Genomic DNA, 18,207 nt, shown 5'->3' on the forward strand with positions numbered 1-18,207 from the left:
GCTCATCCCATTATTTTCAACATTCAGTTTTAAGATGACTTCTTGTAAATGATATTTAGCTTTTTAACCTATGACAGTTTTGGTCTTTTAACGGGAGACTTAAATCCACTCATTTACCATAATGACTGATATACAAAAATTTTATTCCTTCCCTCTTTTTGTTCTTTTCATTCATTTTTGTTGGTTTGCTATTTGTTCTTGTGTTTAACACTTTGGTTTCACCTCTGTCCCTCCCACCCCTCAAGATTCGATCTTTAGAATATTCTCATTTCCTTTCCTCACAGATTCCTCACAGATGAAACTTTGGAACACATTTATATCTCTCTCCATTTCCAATACCTTGGTTTTGCTGTTAGTTTAGCACTATTAATTTATTATAATTAGGTCTATTCTAATTCTTGTGGTGCTTAGAGTACTTTCTCTAGTATCTTTGTCACACGGAGTATATGGATGACATTCTCTGAATCTGCTTATCTGCAGATTCCTAAAAGGTAAGTTGTATCCTGGGTTATAATCCTTTTTCCTGTAGCTATTATTCCATAGTAGTGTCCAGTTCCGTTGCCTAACGTAAGCTTGATTTTCTTAAACCTATAAAATTTTTTTCTTAAAAAATGTGTGGGGGAGGGTAGTTTGGCACTGATTCTATAACCTACTAATTTTATAACCTAGGCATTCACGAATTACACCAAGATCTGCATCACCGTAGCCTTTTCTCACCACACTTACATGGGACTGGGACTGAGTGTGTCCTTTCAATGGTAATATTAAGGTGGCTTCTCAGATTACAAAATCTTTTTAAAAATTTGTTTCCCCTCGTCTGTGTTTCTTTTCATCCTTCGAGATTTTATTATTCTCAAGTCTCCTGAGTCTATCCACCAAGGCTCTATTAGCAGATTTCTTTATCATTGTAATTTTGTTCCCCTCGTTGAGATGCTTCTTCCATTTGGTCTTTCAGGTTGCTAATTTGGTTCTCAACAATGGCAATCCTCTCCTTCGATTCTATAGCTAAGAAATATTTTTAGTTCTAGAAAGTCTCTTTTTTTTTTTTTTTTTTTTTTTTGAGGTAATGGGGGTTGGGGTGAGGGTCAAAACTATACTGAATCTCCTTAAAGCTCCTTTACTTTTCTGTTGTTGTTCAAGTTGTTGCCTGGCTCCTGGAACACCTCAGATGCTTTTACGTATTTCTTTGCCCAGTGAGGATCAAGTTTGGGTATTAAAGCACCCTAAAGAGCAGCAGCCCCACAAACGACTTGTTCAGCAAATAATTAGCTTCATGGGATTCAAGAAGACCAGGCATACTCACATGAGACAAATGTTCAATTTACCCTTAGGATCCCCATATGTCCTGATTCTTCCCCAAGTCTTCTTTACAGATGAAGAGGAGGAAGCTCTGCATCAGCTTTTCCCAGCAGCCTCCTCCAGAACCCAAGATATCATTCCCACCCAGCTGTCACTTGGTTCAGGTGAGACACACAGGTGGGAAGTTAATATGGACATGGATAGAACGCAAGTCATTTCAAGTTGCCAGCTTCTCAGAACTTTCTCTGGGCCTAGGCCTAAATTATTAAAATTTCTAAAAGCTGAATATTTCTATACCTTAGACTAAAACATAAAATGTGGTCTTATGCTTACAGAAAAAGATTAAAATATGTTAAGTAACCTTGCCACAAATCACTATTGATTCAATCCTTGAGTTTTTGATTCAATCCTTGAATCAAAAATTGGTAATTTGTATACACAAAAGAAGAAAGCTAAATAGGAAAAATAAATTATCTGGAAGCATTCTATCAATTTAGTATCTAAAGTTGACATTTCAAGTATGTGGGGTGGAATTACACTAGTCAACAAATGATGCTTCTATAAAATGACAAGTCAATTGGTAAAAATAAGGTTGGATCCCAGTCATCAAAATAAATTCCAAAGGAATAAAAAAATGTAAATGTTAAATACACAAAAGCACTAGAAACATTATTGAATTTCTTTTGTGAGTTAAGAAAGAATTACATCTTTCTAAGCATGATATATTACAAAATCCAGAAATTATAACAGATTAATAAATTTGGCTACATAAAGGTTAAAAACACATGCATGACAAAAAAGAATAAAGTCAAGCATCAAACAAATAAATAGGAATAAACTGTTGATACACACACAACAGGAGTATCAAAAACACTAGGCTAAGTAAAGAAAACATGGGCAAAAACTTCTTACTGTATGATTCCATTTAAATGAAAGCTTAGAAGAGGAAAAACTATGACAGATTGGGTTGCCAGGGCCTAAGGGGCCTAGGGGAGGGGACTGACTGTGAAGGAGCACAAAGGAATGTGGGGGGGGGAGGGAATGTTGGTAATGGAAATTTTCTATGTCATGGTTGTGGTGGTAGTTACATAATGACATACGTTTGTCAAAATATATTCAATTATACATTTAAAATTGGTGACTGTTATTGTATGCTAATTACACCCCAATAAAGCCAACTAAAAAGTCAAACATAGAAAATATTTACAACATAAGAGTATATGACTAAGGGGTAATTTAAGTTATAAAAATAACTTAAAATAGGTAATTAAAAAAAACCTAATAGAAAAATGTGCACAGAAAATAAACACACAGTTCTTCACAGAAGAAAAAATTACAAAGAACCAACAAATACACGAGATGTTCAACCTGTTATAATTTAAGAAATGAGTATCAAACTAGATTACATTTTTCTATCAATCAATTTGACAAAGATTAAAATATTTACTAATACCCAGTGCTGCAATCTAGGGACATGCATGCCCCACTACAAGTTTTCTTTTGATGAGAATTTCGCAATATTTACCAACATTTTATTTGTTTCTATTTTTGGTGGCTAACTTGTACAAGAATAGAACCCTTGACCTTGGTGTTATAACACTACACTCTAACCAACTGAGCTCACCGGCCAAAAGTCTATCAACATTTTAAGTACACATATTCTTAGACCCAGAAATTCCACTTGTAGAAATTCATCTCAGAGATATATTTATACAAATAAAGACGTAATACTAACATGCATTTATAGAGTACTTCATAAGCCAGGAATTGTGTTAAGTATTTTATCTGAATTATTTGATTTATTCCTTATAATAACACTAAAAGGAAGGTACTTTTTTTTTTTTTCTTTTTTTTAAATATTACTACTGCCGTTTTTTTTTGTTTTTTTTTCATTTATTTATTTTTTTCGTGACCGGCACTCAGCCAGTGAGTGCACCGGTCAGTCTTATATAGGATCCGAACCCGCGGCGGGAGCGTCGCTGCGCTCCCAGCGCAGCACTCTACCAAGTGCGCCACGGGCTCGGCCCAAGGAAGGTACTTTTATTATCCCCATTTAACAGATGGGCAAACTAAGGTACAAAGAGGTTAGGTAACTTGCCCAGGGTCATACCACTACTAAGTGGCAGTCAGGATTCAAACCCAGGCAGCTTGGCTATAGAATTTATACTCTTAGGTACTATGTTATTCTCCATCTCTAAAGAATGTTTAATGTTGCACCATTTGTGACAGCAAAATACAAATCAATAGGAGACTGGTTAAATAAATAAACCCATAATACAATACCAGGCAGGATTCATTAAAAAATAAAGTAACTTTCTATATGTGAAAATATAAACATGTCATTTTATGGTATTAAATGAAAAGGCTTGTTGCAAACACTACTTTAGCAAAAATCTATTTTAAAACAAAGAAAATAAGAAAAATAATACATATACTTGCATATATGGAGAACACTTCAGGAGGCTAAGCATCAAACTGTGTTTAGAAAATACCACTGAGATATAAGGATGGGTAAGGGAAAGATTTTTACTTTTATTTTTATTACATTCTGCATTATTTGTATATTTTAAAATTATAGGCATGCTACTTTTACTACCAAAAAATACCTCAACCTGGTTTAAAAACACACTAGCTTATTCCACTAGAATTTTATAACTTTTATGACATGGATTTACCTTCAGCTCTTGGATTAGCTGGCTTCTTCTGTCTCTCAGGTTCTTTAACTCTTTCTCATCCCAGCATCTAGCCTTGTATTTTAAATCACTTGACCCTCCAGAGATCACCCCAGATTTTAAAAATAATGTTCCATCAAGAGCCACTGTCTGTAAAATTAAAAATATTTCACCTTGAAAAAATGTACATAAAGAAGATAAAAATAAGGCATAATGTAGCAATTTGTACAGCTGAAAATATGAAGATGAGAAAAACCACTTACTATACTTTACTAATAAAATATGTAGTTCATGAAGTGACACCAGGAAACAAACCACAAATACAAAACCCCTTTTCACTAAGGCCCAAAGTAATTCTAGGCAACAAATTAACAGCAATTATAAAGGTTCGAAATAAGTTGAATATCAGTTCCAAACATATTCAACACCGGGAAGCAAAAACTAAGAATATTTATATTTAGTATCAAATAGTTTGCATTACATAGTCCTGTGTCGTGAGGAATCTTGTCATATATGTCAATGGCATATTTTGAAAATAGCCTTAATAATTTTAGGATACCAAAAACATCACTCTCTCCAAAATGGATGTGAAACTAGAACCAAGAAAAAAATTTAAATGGGGACAAGGTATATAATACAGCCTGAGGTTTATAGTCCTGCTAGCAAGCATATGCTTTATGGAGTAAATGAAAGGCTCCACTGCTTCTCTGCTTCTAAATTGTTCTCAATAAAGCTTACTTCACCTCTACACTTTCTGTGCTAGTGATGTGTGTATATGTGTATGTGTCCGTGTCTCTTATATGACAATCTTCAAAGTCCTTGTGTGGTCCAGGATGACTCCTAGAGCTTCAGCCATAGTGTCTGTGTTTCAAGAAAGAAGACAGGAAGGGAGAGTCAGGGTAAAAGGGTCTTATAAAGAAACTTTCCTGGCAGGCCCACCAATGACTACCATTTACATCCAGTGGCCACACCTAGATTGCTACACAGTGAAATCAAGGTCCATGAGTAAGGGAGAAGTAGAGAGGAATATTAAGCAGGCAGTTGTCTCTGACACAGACGGGAGGTAGCCAGGGAAAGGGCAGTGGTGGCATGCAAGTGGGAGAGGTATGAATGCATAAAATGGATTGTGCGTGAGTGTGCACGTGTCACAGGGATGGGATGGGGAAAGAAGGAATGAATATAAAAGGGTTTGGAATTCATGGACGAGTTAAGGAACAACTTAGAGACGAGGCTAGTAGACAGGCCAGATCACGGAGCTCTTTGTAAGCCATCAAAGAATGTGGATGGAATTCCATTGAGGACTAGAGGAGCTTATAGAGGGAGCTGAGGAGGACAGGCTCTGAACACTCTGACACCCAACAGAAAGAGAGAAATGTCAGAAAGGAGCCTTAGATAGACCATTCTGGCAACTATTTGGAAAATGCATTGGTCCAGCAAAGCCAGAGATGATGGTATAAATTCAGCCAATAGTACTGAGAGTGAAGAAAAGGAAAAAGATTTAAGAAATATTTAGGATATATTATAAGAAGAGCCTGGGGATTGTTTGGAAGTAGAGGTTAGGAAAGACTCCCTGGGGAAACAATAGGATTTTGTTTGGCTAGAACAGTATTATCAAGAATTGAGTTGAAGAATACAGAAGAGAGATCAAGATTTAGAAAAGAGAATGTGAATTTCATTTTAGACATGCTGATTATATAGCACTTGTGGGCTAGTACTTTACTTATTTATAAAGTGCACCTTGACTATTTTGTTAAAGAATTTAATTCTCAGAGATTACAAAAAAATTATAACATGTTAATAAACAATCAGACAGCTACAAATACTAATTAAAATAAACGTAAGAAATTATACTCGGTGGAAAAAGAACAAAGTATAATTAATAATTTAGAATACTATAATTATAAATTCTAATATTATAACCACTAAATTCAATTAAATAAGAAAAAGATAAAATATTCAATATATGATATTACGGCAAGTAATTAACCATTTACGGGAAAAAAGCTAATACCCACATCTAACAATGCACATCAAAATAAATTCCAGACAAGGGCCGGCCCGTGGCTCACTCGGGAGAGTGTGGTGTTGATAACACCAAGGCCACGGGTTCGGATCCCTAAATAGGGATGGCCGGTTAGCTCACTTGGGAGAGCATGGTGCTGACAACACCAAGTCAAGGGTTAAGATCCCATTACTGGTCATCTTTAAAAAAATATAATAAATAAATAAATAAATAAATAAATAAATAAATTCCAGACAGACTAAAATTAAAATATAAAAGTGAGACCATTGAAGAAAAGTAAACTAAAATAAAGTAAACGTATGTAAATATATATTTAATCTCATAGTAAAGACCCAGTTTTATAGATAGATAGATAGATAGATAGATAGATAGATAGATAGATAGATAGATAGATAGATAATAACAACAGTTACAAATATAGTTGATTATAAAATAACATATTAACATATATACTATAATACTCATTAGTAGTTCTCTATAGGGTATGGTTACCAGATATGGCAAATAAAAATGCAGGATGCCCAGCTAAATTTGAATTTCAGATAAACAAATAATTTTTTTGTATAAGTATGTCCAAATATTTTACTTGGCAACCATCTTAGGGGATGAGTTGTGGTTTTTTTTCTTTTTGAGCTTCTGTTTTCCAAAGTTTTCTAAATTGAACATTTATTAACTTGTATTTCTGATACATAAAAACCAAATTGTAACAGAAAAAAAAAATCTATGGGAGCTTTCTTGGAGAGAAGAGAGAGAAATATATCTAGAATTTTGAGCTATTAATAAGAATCTGCCAAAATAAACATAAGTTCTGGTGCCTACTCTCTCTTCCCAACTTTGATACAGGGGCAAGTCAATTTTGCCTCTTTAAACAGGGTGTACAATGATTTTCTGAAGTTCCTTTTACTTTATTGCTGCAGTGGCTGATGCTGTTGTTACTCCAACTATTCACTATTGAAACAAAATGCATTGACACAATGCTTATATGTCATTTGATTTGATGTAGATATTATTTCCATTTTACAAAATGGGGCTTGCCCCATCAAAACACCAATGACATTCTTTACAGAAATGGAAAAAACAATCTTAACCTTTCCTATGGAAAAACAAAAGACCCTGAATAGCCAAAGCAATCCTGAGCAAAAAAAACAAAGCCGGAGGCATAACCCTGCCTGACTTCAAATTATACTACAAAGCTGTTGTAACCAAAACAGCATGGTACTGGTATAAAAGTAGACATTCAGACCAGTGGAGTAGAATAGAGAACCCAGAAATCACTCCTCAGGCTTATAGCCATCTGATATTAGAAAAAGGCAATAAAAATCTACCTTGGGGAAAAGATTGCCTCTTCAACAAGTGGTGGTGGGAAAACTGGATATCCATATGCAGAATGAAACTAGATATGCATCTCTCACCATACACTAAAAACAACTCAAAATGGATTAAAGTCCTGGGTAGAAGACCCAAAGCTGTAAAATTACTAAGCGAAAATATAAGTGGAATACTTCAACAGTTAGGTCAGGGCACAGGCTTTATGAACATGAGCCCAAAAGCACAAGCGGCAAAAGAAAATATAAACAAATGGGACTATATCAAACTAAGTTTCTGCACAGCAAAAGAAAAAACCAACAGAATGAAAAGACCACCTACAGAGTGGGAGAAAACTTTTGCCAACTATGCATCCGACAAGGGACTAATATCCAGAATATACATAGAACTCAAGCAATTATACAGTAAAGAAATAAATGACCCAATTAAAAAATGGGCAAAGGACCTGAATAGGCATTTTTCAAAGGAAGACATACAAATAGCCAACAGATACATAAAAAAATGCTCAACATCACTAGTCATCAGGGAAATGCAAATTAAAACCACATTGAGGTACCACCTCACTCCAGTTAGACGGCCTATGATCAAAAAGACGCTGAATAACAAATGCTGGCAGCTATGGAGAGAAGGGAACACTACTGCACTGTTGGTAGGAATGTAAATTAGTACAACCACTTTGGAAAACAATTTGGAGGTTTCTCAAACAACTACAGACAGATCTTCCATATGATCCAGCAATACCTCTTCTGGGTATATATCCAGAGGAATGGAAATTATCATGTCCAAGAGACACCTGCACTCCCATGTTTATTGCAGCTCTGTTTACAATAGCCAAGATATGGAACCAACGTAAATGTCCATTAATAGATGATTGGATAAGGAAACTGTGGTATATATACACTATGGAATACTACTCTGCCATAAAAAAGAATGAAATACCCCCATTTGCAGCAACATGGATGAACCTGGAGAAGCTTATGTTGAGTGAAACGAGCAAAGCACAGAGGTATAAATACCTCATGTGCTCACTCATATGTGGGAGCTAAGAGAGAAAGGAAGGCGGGAAAGAAAGACCACAGTAGTCCCATGATCCAACACAGGGAGGGAACATTCCTAGGGCTACAAATTGAAGCTGAGGGGAGAAGAGGAGGGGGAGGGAGGTTGGGGGATAATTGGAAGGGGACAAAGGGTACACAAGCAATTTCTGGTAACAGGTATGTCCCTGTATGAATCTGGCCCCCACATCATGGGCAGGAGGGGAGACAATCAGCTTTGTATCTCCTGAATATTCTAAATAAATGAATGAATGAATGAATGGATAGATAGATAAACAAACAAACAAACAAATAAATAAATAAGGGACTTGCTTAAAGATATCAAGTGACTTGCCTAAAGCCATACACAGGGACTACAGTCCAAGTCAGTCAAACATCTAAGTCCATGTTCTTAACTACTATGTTATACATCTCCTTCAAATCTAATAATGTAGTAGGCAACAATTCATAGAACTATGGATCAGGCTTTTTCAGTAGTTTTTCGGTACATAGAAATTTATTTCTTCTAAATGTTCATGTAGTCTCATATAACCTTCTTTCATTTGATTTACAGTCAAACTACTATTCCAGAAAAATAATTTTCCCCCAGACTGCAATTTCCTTAATATATAGTTCACATGAGTTTCTCAGTGCCGTAATCCCTGCCTACCTTGGGGGTTAGATTCTGAAAAATACCTTGGCTGGAACAACTGGATATCATATAAAATAAGGAGTTGAGGAAATTTTTAAATAGCATCACATAAAAGTTCCAGAGGGCATGGGCCTGCAAAAAGAATGAATTCTTTGGCATTAAAAACTTGTTCTGTAGGATAACCAACCATTTCCTGAACCAACTTCAATTGTTTCAAGAAATATTGTTCCAGTGTTATAGGATGGTGAAGTAGATTTCTCCTACAATTTTTGTGTTATGCAAATTATAACGTATTTTTAAAGTTGTCTTTTATTGGTATGAAAAATAATATACTTTAACATTTTATTTCTGAGTGGGTAAGATATTCACATAGTTCAAATTTTAAAGGTATGACAGTATAGAGTGAAAAATGTCCCTGGCATTCCTGGCCACAAACACCCATTACCATCCCTAGACGTAATCAATGCTATCAATTTCTTGAGTATTCTCCTAGAAATATTTTTGCATATTATGCAATACATGCATAAATTTCTTCTTTCCCCATTTTCACACAAATAGTAATATACTGAGCACTAGTCTACATATTATTTTTTGTAACTGAATATATCTTGGAGATTGTCTCGTACTTGCACAAACGTAAAGAGCAATCATTCTTTTTTAAGGTTGCATAGTATTGCATTCTATGAATGCATTCTTATTTTACTGAACTAGTATTGGATAGGTCTTTGGGTTGATCCCAGCTTTTCCCATTACACACAATGGTTCAATGAATAAACCTTGTGCACACATCATTTCATACAATGTAAATTTATCTATATGTTAAGTCGCTAAAAAGTACAACTTCTAGGAATTATCCTTCATAGAGCTGGTAGAAATTTACACTCTCAGCGCTGAAGGCAAGGCATCTTTCCCCATCAAATGTTATCAAACTTTTTGATGCTGGTCAGTCTGACAGGTGAAAATAGTACTTCAGTGTAGTTTTAATGGGTATTTCCCATGTTACAAGTGAGGTTAAGTTTTTGTTTCAGAGCAATTATTATACTTCCTTTAATGAAAACAAGTTTGTTCATATCTTTTGTCCATTTTCCCACTGTATTATTGTTCTTTCCCCTTGATTTGTAGGAAAATTTGTTATTTACTATGAGTTGCAAATACTTCCCCCAGTTTGCCATTTTCTTTTTTATTTTGCTCGTGATAGTTTTTGCCATGTAGGAATCCTTTATGTTAGGTGAATTTATCCATCTTTTATAGCTTTTGGGGTTTTTGTCATATTGTAAAGTCATTCCTGTCTCTGAGATTAAGAAAAAGTTTCCACGGTTTCTCTTAAAACTTTCATGGTTTTATTTCTTACATTACATTTCTAATCTATCTGGGACTTATTCTGATATAAGGTATGAGGTTTAAATTCAACTATATTTTATACCAGACTGTACCTATTAAAGTGGTACCCTGTTCTTTTATTTGCTCTGTATAATGTGTGAAAATTTTGAAAAATGATCTTTTTGCAAATTATTCAGCTACTTAATAACAATTTTTTGCTCCATCATGTTAAAACGGTAAAACATAAATATGTCTTTCTATATATATATATATATATATATATATATATATATATTTTTTTTTTGGTCTTTTTCGTGACCGGCACTCAGCCATATAGGGCAGTCCTATATAGGATCCGAACCCGCGGCGGGAGCGTCGCCGCGCTCCCAGCGCCGCACTCTCCCGAGTGCGCCACAGGCTCGGCCCTTTCTATATATATTTTAAAAGAACAACCAACTAGTCTATGGGAGAAGGAAGCAAATAATTGCTGGTTAAGGGGAGTGAATGGAATAATTAAATATATATAAAGAGATTCTAGTTTTTGAAATTTTGGTACATAAATTTTTTAAATATTTAAAAATTGAGTTATCACAAAAATATGGTAACAAAACTGTAGCTAGCAGAATTGCTGTAACACATTATGTCGTTTGTAGATATGTATACAGTTTATATATACTATAGTTTATAAATAAGCCAAAATATTTTGTGATATCACTTGCAAATGTTTGAATAAAGAAAATTCTAAAACATAACTTCAAGTTTATGGAAAACCAAAAACACAAATTGCAGATGTCAGATGATTTCTATGAAAATGTGACATCTATCCAATTGTTTTACCCAATTTAAAACACAGAAAATTCTCTAAAAGTTCCTGGAATATAGTTAAGATACAAATAAGACAAATAAAACATTAAAATTTTGAAATACTGATAAGAACAAGATACAACCTAAAGGGTAAAAAGCTTGTTATTGTGAACAAGCTAGAAACCGTATTTGTTAAATAAAAGAATAAACAGTCTTAATGTGACTTCTTTAAATTTACCGTACAAATCTTCAAAAGTCAATTTTACAATTATACAGGTCGATCTTAGGTAAAGAGGTAGCAAAATAAGGAAGAGACTTTTTTTTTTAATCTCTTAAAGATGACCGGTAAGGGGATCTTAACCCTTGACTTGCTGTTGTCAGCACCACGCTCTCCCACGTGATCTAACCGGCCATCCCTATATAGGGATCTGAACCTGCGGCCCTGGTGTTATCAGCACCACACTCTCCCAAGTGAGCCACGGGCTGGCCCAGGAAGACACCTTAATAGTTCACTTGTTTTACCTGCTTAAATTTAATATGAAGAAATCAATGACAGTAATTACTAAAAGACAGTAATGTCCTTATTATTAAGATTATTATTGATAGCAGCACCAAATGTATGAAAAGTTAATCATGTTAGATAAATTTAACACTGGAAATTCTTATATCTCATAAGAATAGCCTGTTTGCAATTCTGGACAATCCAGATTAAATGTGTTAATTGACTAGTAAACAATAAAATGACTATCACTTGAGAGCTATTTTCCAGGCACTATAATAGCATTTTGCATGTTATTACTTAACTTAATCCTCATAACCGCAGGAAATAGGTACTACCATTTCACCAATTTTAGATGAGAAAACTAAAATTAGAGGTTTAGAAACTTGCCTAAAGTCACATAATTACTAAGTAGCATCACTGGTCTTATTTCAGAGCTAATGCCCTTAGCACTACGTTATAATCACAAATGTAGTTAAAACAAAAAAAAGTGACATAATTTGAGGAATTTAACCTTGCTAAACTAAATACAAACTCTACTCAACTGAGAGTGAAACAATAGTTATTTTTAAAACCAAAATTATTCCCTTGAGAGACTAGTATTCAGTAATCTCATTTCAATTGTGCTTTCATTAAATTCAAATATGATAAACCTTGAATGTGTAAAAGGCAGTATCTCCATTAAGCTATGGAAGAATTAACACAGAATGAAAATAAGCACCTAAAATCTTTTCTGGTATACAAAAACACACGTACCATATAGGTGAATGCAGGGAAAATCTGAGGTTCAGCAAATACATTTATTCCGTATAAAGGGAAAAAAATAATAATAATAATAATAATTTCTTTAGGATATAATTACAATAAATCTATTTTCCAAAATGTAATTTAAGATGTTGCGGAATGCTAGAGAAGTTAATGTTTTAAAAACTCAACTGAATATTACAAAAACTAATGAAGCCATAACCACCTTAGGTCTCATGTTGGTTTTCCTCAAAATAGAGAACATACGAAAGCACATATATAATATTTGTTTGTGGAATATATTAGTCTTATAAATACTGCTTCAATTTATCCAAAAGTACAATCCAGTACAACCCATTTCTTACTTTCCGTCTTTCAGGTCCATCGAATGCAATATGCCTGGCTTCTTCCACAGTCTCACAGACAAGGCCATTTCCACACACAAATTGAATCACTTTCTTGATCTGAGGAAACTGAGTCCTTATGACATCAATCACCATTTTACAGCCTTTAATCTCCCTTAATCTTTCATTGATTGGCTTGACCTAAAAGGTTTAAAAAATACTTGATATATTAGATACACTAAAACTAAAACCAAATACTCATTACATTCTTTCTCACAAAACATATATAGGTGTGACAGCAAATGACAAATAGTGTGCGCTTACATATAATAAAAGTTTGACAAGAACATTGTGAACTATATACCACCATTGGCTCATGTAATATTAAAAATAAGCTTCACGAAAAACCAGAAGACTTAATTTCCAGATTCAACTCTGTCACTAACTAGCTGGGACAAAACAATGCATGAGAATTGCTCCATTTTCTCAAGAACATGACACCTAGGGGAAATAATTTCCTTTTAGATATGTGTCAAAAGAGCGGTACAATACTATGGAAATTAAAAAACCAATTTAGGATTAAACGATCAGGAAAGGCTACAGACCTTCTTAGTCATGACTCTTACGTTGGGTCCACAAACAGCTTAAAAAAGTGTCTGCAATGTATTAATGAAAACCAGCAAGTAAAATATCTCACTTTTGTGTAACAAAGCAAAACAAAGCAAAAATGCTACATACAACCAAAATGGGTACAGGTGTGCATGTGTTATATATATATATACACACATACACATGAGTATATATACTTAGGAATATACATTTACATAAATTGAGTGTATGGGAGCAACCTAAAGTAGTTACTATTATGGAACTGGGCACTGAAAAGGGATAAGAATATTCCCTTTATATATTTGATATAGTTCAATATGAGATTTTTTAAAAAGGAGTTTGCCTTAAAAAAAAAATCACAAGTGAGGAATAAGTAAAACAGGATTTTAATAGGCAGATGAATTAGGGCTAAGACGTTTCAGGAGGCAGAAGGTATAAGCAAAAGTGTATTAGTACAGTGGGCAGCTAGCATTTGCTGAGCCCCTCCTCTGTGCACGCACCGTGCCAGGTGATTTACATGTAATGATTCCTTGCAATAATCCAATAAGGTAAGAATTAATTCTTCTACTTCATAGATGAAGAAACTGATGCCCAGAAAAATTATGAACAAATTAGTGAGAGCAAATTAGAAGTAGTGCTGAGATTCAAACTCAGGGCAGTCCAACCCTAAGGCATGATGCTGTTAACCACTATGCACACTGCCTGCAGTTCAGGGTCTTGACTGCTGGATCAAACAGAATATCTTTGGTAGGCAATAAAAAAATCACAAACGATATCAATTATGATATGATAGAGTTCCTGCTTCAGGAATTTAGACTCTGGATATGTGAACATATCTCAACACAAACCTCAAGGCTCAAAATTTAGCCTGCCCCACCAAGAGTTGACATACTAGACCAAATATTCGCAATAGAGACTGAATTGACATTTCACCAACAGACCATATATCTTATCCATCTCCTGTCTAGATGGTCCCTAACTTATGATGGTTCAAGTTATGACTTCTTGACTTTACAATGGTGTCAAAGTGATATACATTCAGTAGAAACCGTACTTCAAATTTTGAATTTCAATCTTTTCCTGGCCTAGTGGTATGTGGTATGATACTCTCTTGTGATGCTGGCAGTGGCAGCAAACTGCAGCTCTCAGCCAGCCACGTGATCAAGAGTAAACAACCGATACTCTGCAGTGCACTGTGTTGCTAACCTATGACGTTTGGCAGATTAGGTGTATTAAATGCATTTTCAACTTACAATATTCTCAACTTACGATGGGTTTACCGTGACATAACTCCATGGTCAAGTTGAGGAGCATCTGTACTTTGCTACAGAACGAAATACATTGCTGGCTAGTATGCAGAGTGGTGCGCTGCTAGAGCAAAGGCATCAAAATCATCAAGATAGAATTATGACAAAACTAGATTAGGGAAAAAATGATGCGATATCAAGAAAGATAGCAGCTACTTGATATTATTCTTTGCCTGCCAATACATTAACACAGCCATTCAGTCACTACCATAGTTTTTCAGTCACTACCATAGTTTTAGGCAATAAAGACATACTTTAACAGACAAGATTTTATCACTACTAAATACCAAACATTACAAATTTCTCACCTCAAGGTAATCTAGAGCAAGGAATGTCTCAAGTTCAGCTCTTTCCTCCTTCAGAAATCGAATACAGTCTTTTGCTACCTTTTCAGAGGCTACAACAATGGCAACGATGTACTGGCCAAGAACCTTAGTAACAGCCAGCTGATATTTCTTATGAATAGGATGACACAGGTCAACCAGTCTTCCATACTTAGCAGGTTTCAAGAAAGGAGAGGAAAACAAACACATTAGTGAGGAACATATAATTTACTGTTTTCTAATAACAAAGCAACAACGACAAAAAGTAATTTATAAAATTATAACGTTGTAATTATTCACGTGGACCTAAGTTTTATTATGAAATGTCCATTTAGGCATGCCACTTCATTTAAGAAAGGAGTAATATAGAGGGACTAACCTTATCAAAGTACTCAAATATTTTCTAAAACTATAGTAATTAAATAAAACTCATTCATTCCCTATTTATTGAACAAGAATCTATGAGGCACCTACTATGGGCAGGTGCTGAGCTAGACACTGGATAAACATTATCGAATAAAACAGATACTCTCTGACCTCACACAATTTTCAGTCTAGTAAGGAAGAAAGAGAATCAATAGTCACATGCATGTACAAAATAGATCTAGTCACTGTGACAAAAAAGAGTGCTCTGTGAGTATATAAAAGAGACCAGGTTGGCCTAAAAAGTCAGGGAAGGCTTCCCGTGAAGAAGTGTTATTTGAGCTAAGATATGAAAATGGTCAAGAATTAGACTGAAATTCAAAAACTTTACTAGAAAATGTCTGAATGTCAACTATCCTGTATCAAAAGTCTCTAGAATATCTGAAGATTTAATAGTATTTCTTTGGACTCTCTTCCATTTATTAGGTTCTACTTCAGGAACACAATTTCCTTATGATAGCTCATCATAGTTTTCCATATTTATTATCTTTGCTCTAATTGTTTAAATCTCTTTTTTTTCTTTTCCATTAACCTGTGATTATCACAAGCCTTTCTTCTGGGTCGAGAATTTGATGTTCAGCTGTGCAGCTCATTCCTTGCTGCTTTAGCATTCCTTGCTACTTCTTATTAATTTCTTTATTAGTCTATTTTATTTATCAACTAAACGCTAACTAATTATTATTCAGTAATAATGTTTGTTCTTAATTTGTTTTCTTAGCTCTGCGTTTTCCTTTTCATTTTATTGTTTTCCCTCATATTTGAACCTAGTTTTATGAATTCAAGCTCTTATTAAATTATGCAAAGTATAAAACACTTAATGGGGGATTTTGTTCTATAACCTTCTAGGCTGGACTCTTAGACCTCTAAATATTTTCCAATATTTTCTTTCTCTTTATTATTACGTATACTTATAGCTGTCGCTGCCATAGTGATTCTTTTCATCTTGCTTAGGTTTAATGTGGGCAGCTGTGTTTGTTTTCACTTGATGTAATAACTTTTTTTCTTCTTTTTTTTTTTTTTAAAAAAGCCTACAATACCTGGTATTTCCAGGTGGTTTCCTATCCCACTACTAACTAGGCCCAACCCTGCTTAGCTTCCGAGGTCAGACAAGATCGGACATGGTTAGGGTGGTATGGCTATAGACAGACAACTTTTTCTTGATTACCTTTCCCAAAGAACTGAGAAGGCTAACTTCTTTGAGCAACAGCTGATGGAATAAGTACTTCCTATTCTATCCACGTTCCTTACCACCTCAGGGGTTGGAGGGCAGGGTAAGTGAGAGCTCAGCTAAGGCTTTGTAAGATTACGCTTTGTTTGAATATCTGAGTTCTGCTCTTTCTTCTGACTTTTTAAATTAATATCCTATACCAAGGTTCTTCTACCTTGGGGGAGGAGGACAAATCCCATTTTGGAAAGAGCTTCAAAATGGCCTCTCAACTTAATGAGGAGCTGTAGAGTCTTCATTTTCATCACAGAGCATTAGAGATTCACATTTCCTGATTCACCAGTTTTTTAGTCTAACTCCCTCCAGTCAGAAGGGCAAAAAAATGTATATAAGTTTGCTTCTTGCTAGGTTAAGGTATACCAAGTGAGAGTTCTTCGAAAAAAAGAATCGGTAAGGGGATCTTAACCCTTGACTTGGTGTCGTCAGCACCACGCTCACCCAATGAGCTAACTGGCCATCCCTATATGGGATTCGAACCCATGGCCTTGGTGATATCAGCACCACACTCTCTCAAGTGAGCCATGGGCTGGCCCTAAAATATATATATGTTTTTCTTTAATCAGTTTTATTTTTTTATTTTTTGGCAGCTGGCGAGTACAGTGATCTGAACCTGTGACCCTGGTGTTATAAAAGGCTGTGCTCTAACCAACTGAGCTAACCGGCCAGGCCCAAGTGAGAATTCTTAGGAAATGGTCAACTTATCACTTTGGCTTATGCAGAGTTAAAAACAAGTAGTGCTATATTTCAATTTTTTTTTTAAATCCTGGACTATCACCATTTTCTGAAGTTTATGACATTAGGTTGATCGGTTTTTGAACTGATATGTTAAAGTTTTTGTCATTTTGTTAAAAAGTGGGGAAAAAAGATTCTGTGACCCAGCTTTACTCCTCCATCATTATCCAGAAGTCAAAACCACATTTAAGAGTCAGAAAGTCAAAAAGGATACTGTAAAGAAGATGAAGATGGGTGGCCAGAGAGGTACAAGGAAAACCATGACAGTGTGTTACCATGGAGGCCAATGGCAGGTGTTTCAAAACAGATCAAGTGGTTAACAGTGTAAAATGCTGAAAACAGGCCACATAAAATGACTGCACGGTGTACACTGATGTTATTGACAAGCAAGCCAGATGCCCCACCCAGTACCAAAGGAAATAATGCAGTGAGGGTGACACCCCCAAGTAACACTGTATTTTTGGTTAATAAAATACATTAGCAATACTAGATGCATAGTTAGAGAATAAAAATATACCAATGACATCTCCTGAAAAAATATTTTTTTAAAAAAAAACTGAAAGAATGAAGAACATGAGGTTTGAGACCATGCATCTGGGAGGCTCAAACTACTTCATGGCACCCATGTCCTTTGGGGATCCAGGCAATAACTCAGACTTTTTGGGTACTGTGTTCATGTCTATGCTTTTCCCCAGTAATTACTTACCTATAGACACTACTGAAAGTAATTTACATTTTACCCTAATTATTTACTGTTATATCTTAAATATAAATTGTCAAGCATAAAACTTAAAGATTCCTGAAATAATTTTGCTTCCTAATAATGGTATATTTATAATTCCAAATAAGAATGTATTTTTTCAAACAGGAA

General features: G+C 34.8%; 1 protein-coding gene and 1 pseudogene across 1 annotated transcript in view; both read right to left on the reverse strand.

The window, feature by feature from the left end:
* Positions 1-18,207, reverse strand: part of LOC134368952 (structural maintenance of chromosomes protein 1B-like) — an 80,308-nt gene that overhangs the window by 33,702 nt on the left and 28,399 nt on the right. The window contains exons 10-12 of the mRNA XM_063085190.1: positions 14,942-15,127; positions 12,739-12,918; positions 3,975-4,121 (exon numbers count right to left, since the gene is read on the reverse strand). Of these exons, the coding sequence (XP_062941260.1) occupies positions 3,975-4,121; positions 12,739-12,918; positions 14,942-15,127 (513 nt within the window). The remainder of the gene's footprint in view (positions 1-3,974; positions 4,122-12,738; positions 12,919-14,941; positions 15,128-18,207) is intronic.
* LOC134368994 (5S ribosomal RNA) lies at positions 16,405-16,523 on the reverse strand (annotated as a pseudogene).

The sequence above is a fragment of the Cynocephalus volans genome, chromosome Y (genome assembly GCF_027409185.1).
Source record: "Cynocephalus volans isolate mCynVol1 chromosome Y, mCynVol1.pri, whole genome shotgun sequence".
Lineage (NCBI taxonomy): Eukaryota > Metazoa > Chordata > Mammalia > Dermoptera > Cynocephalidae > Cynocephalus > Cynocephalus volans.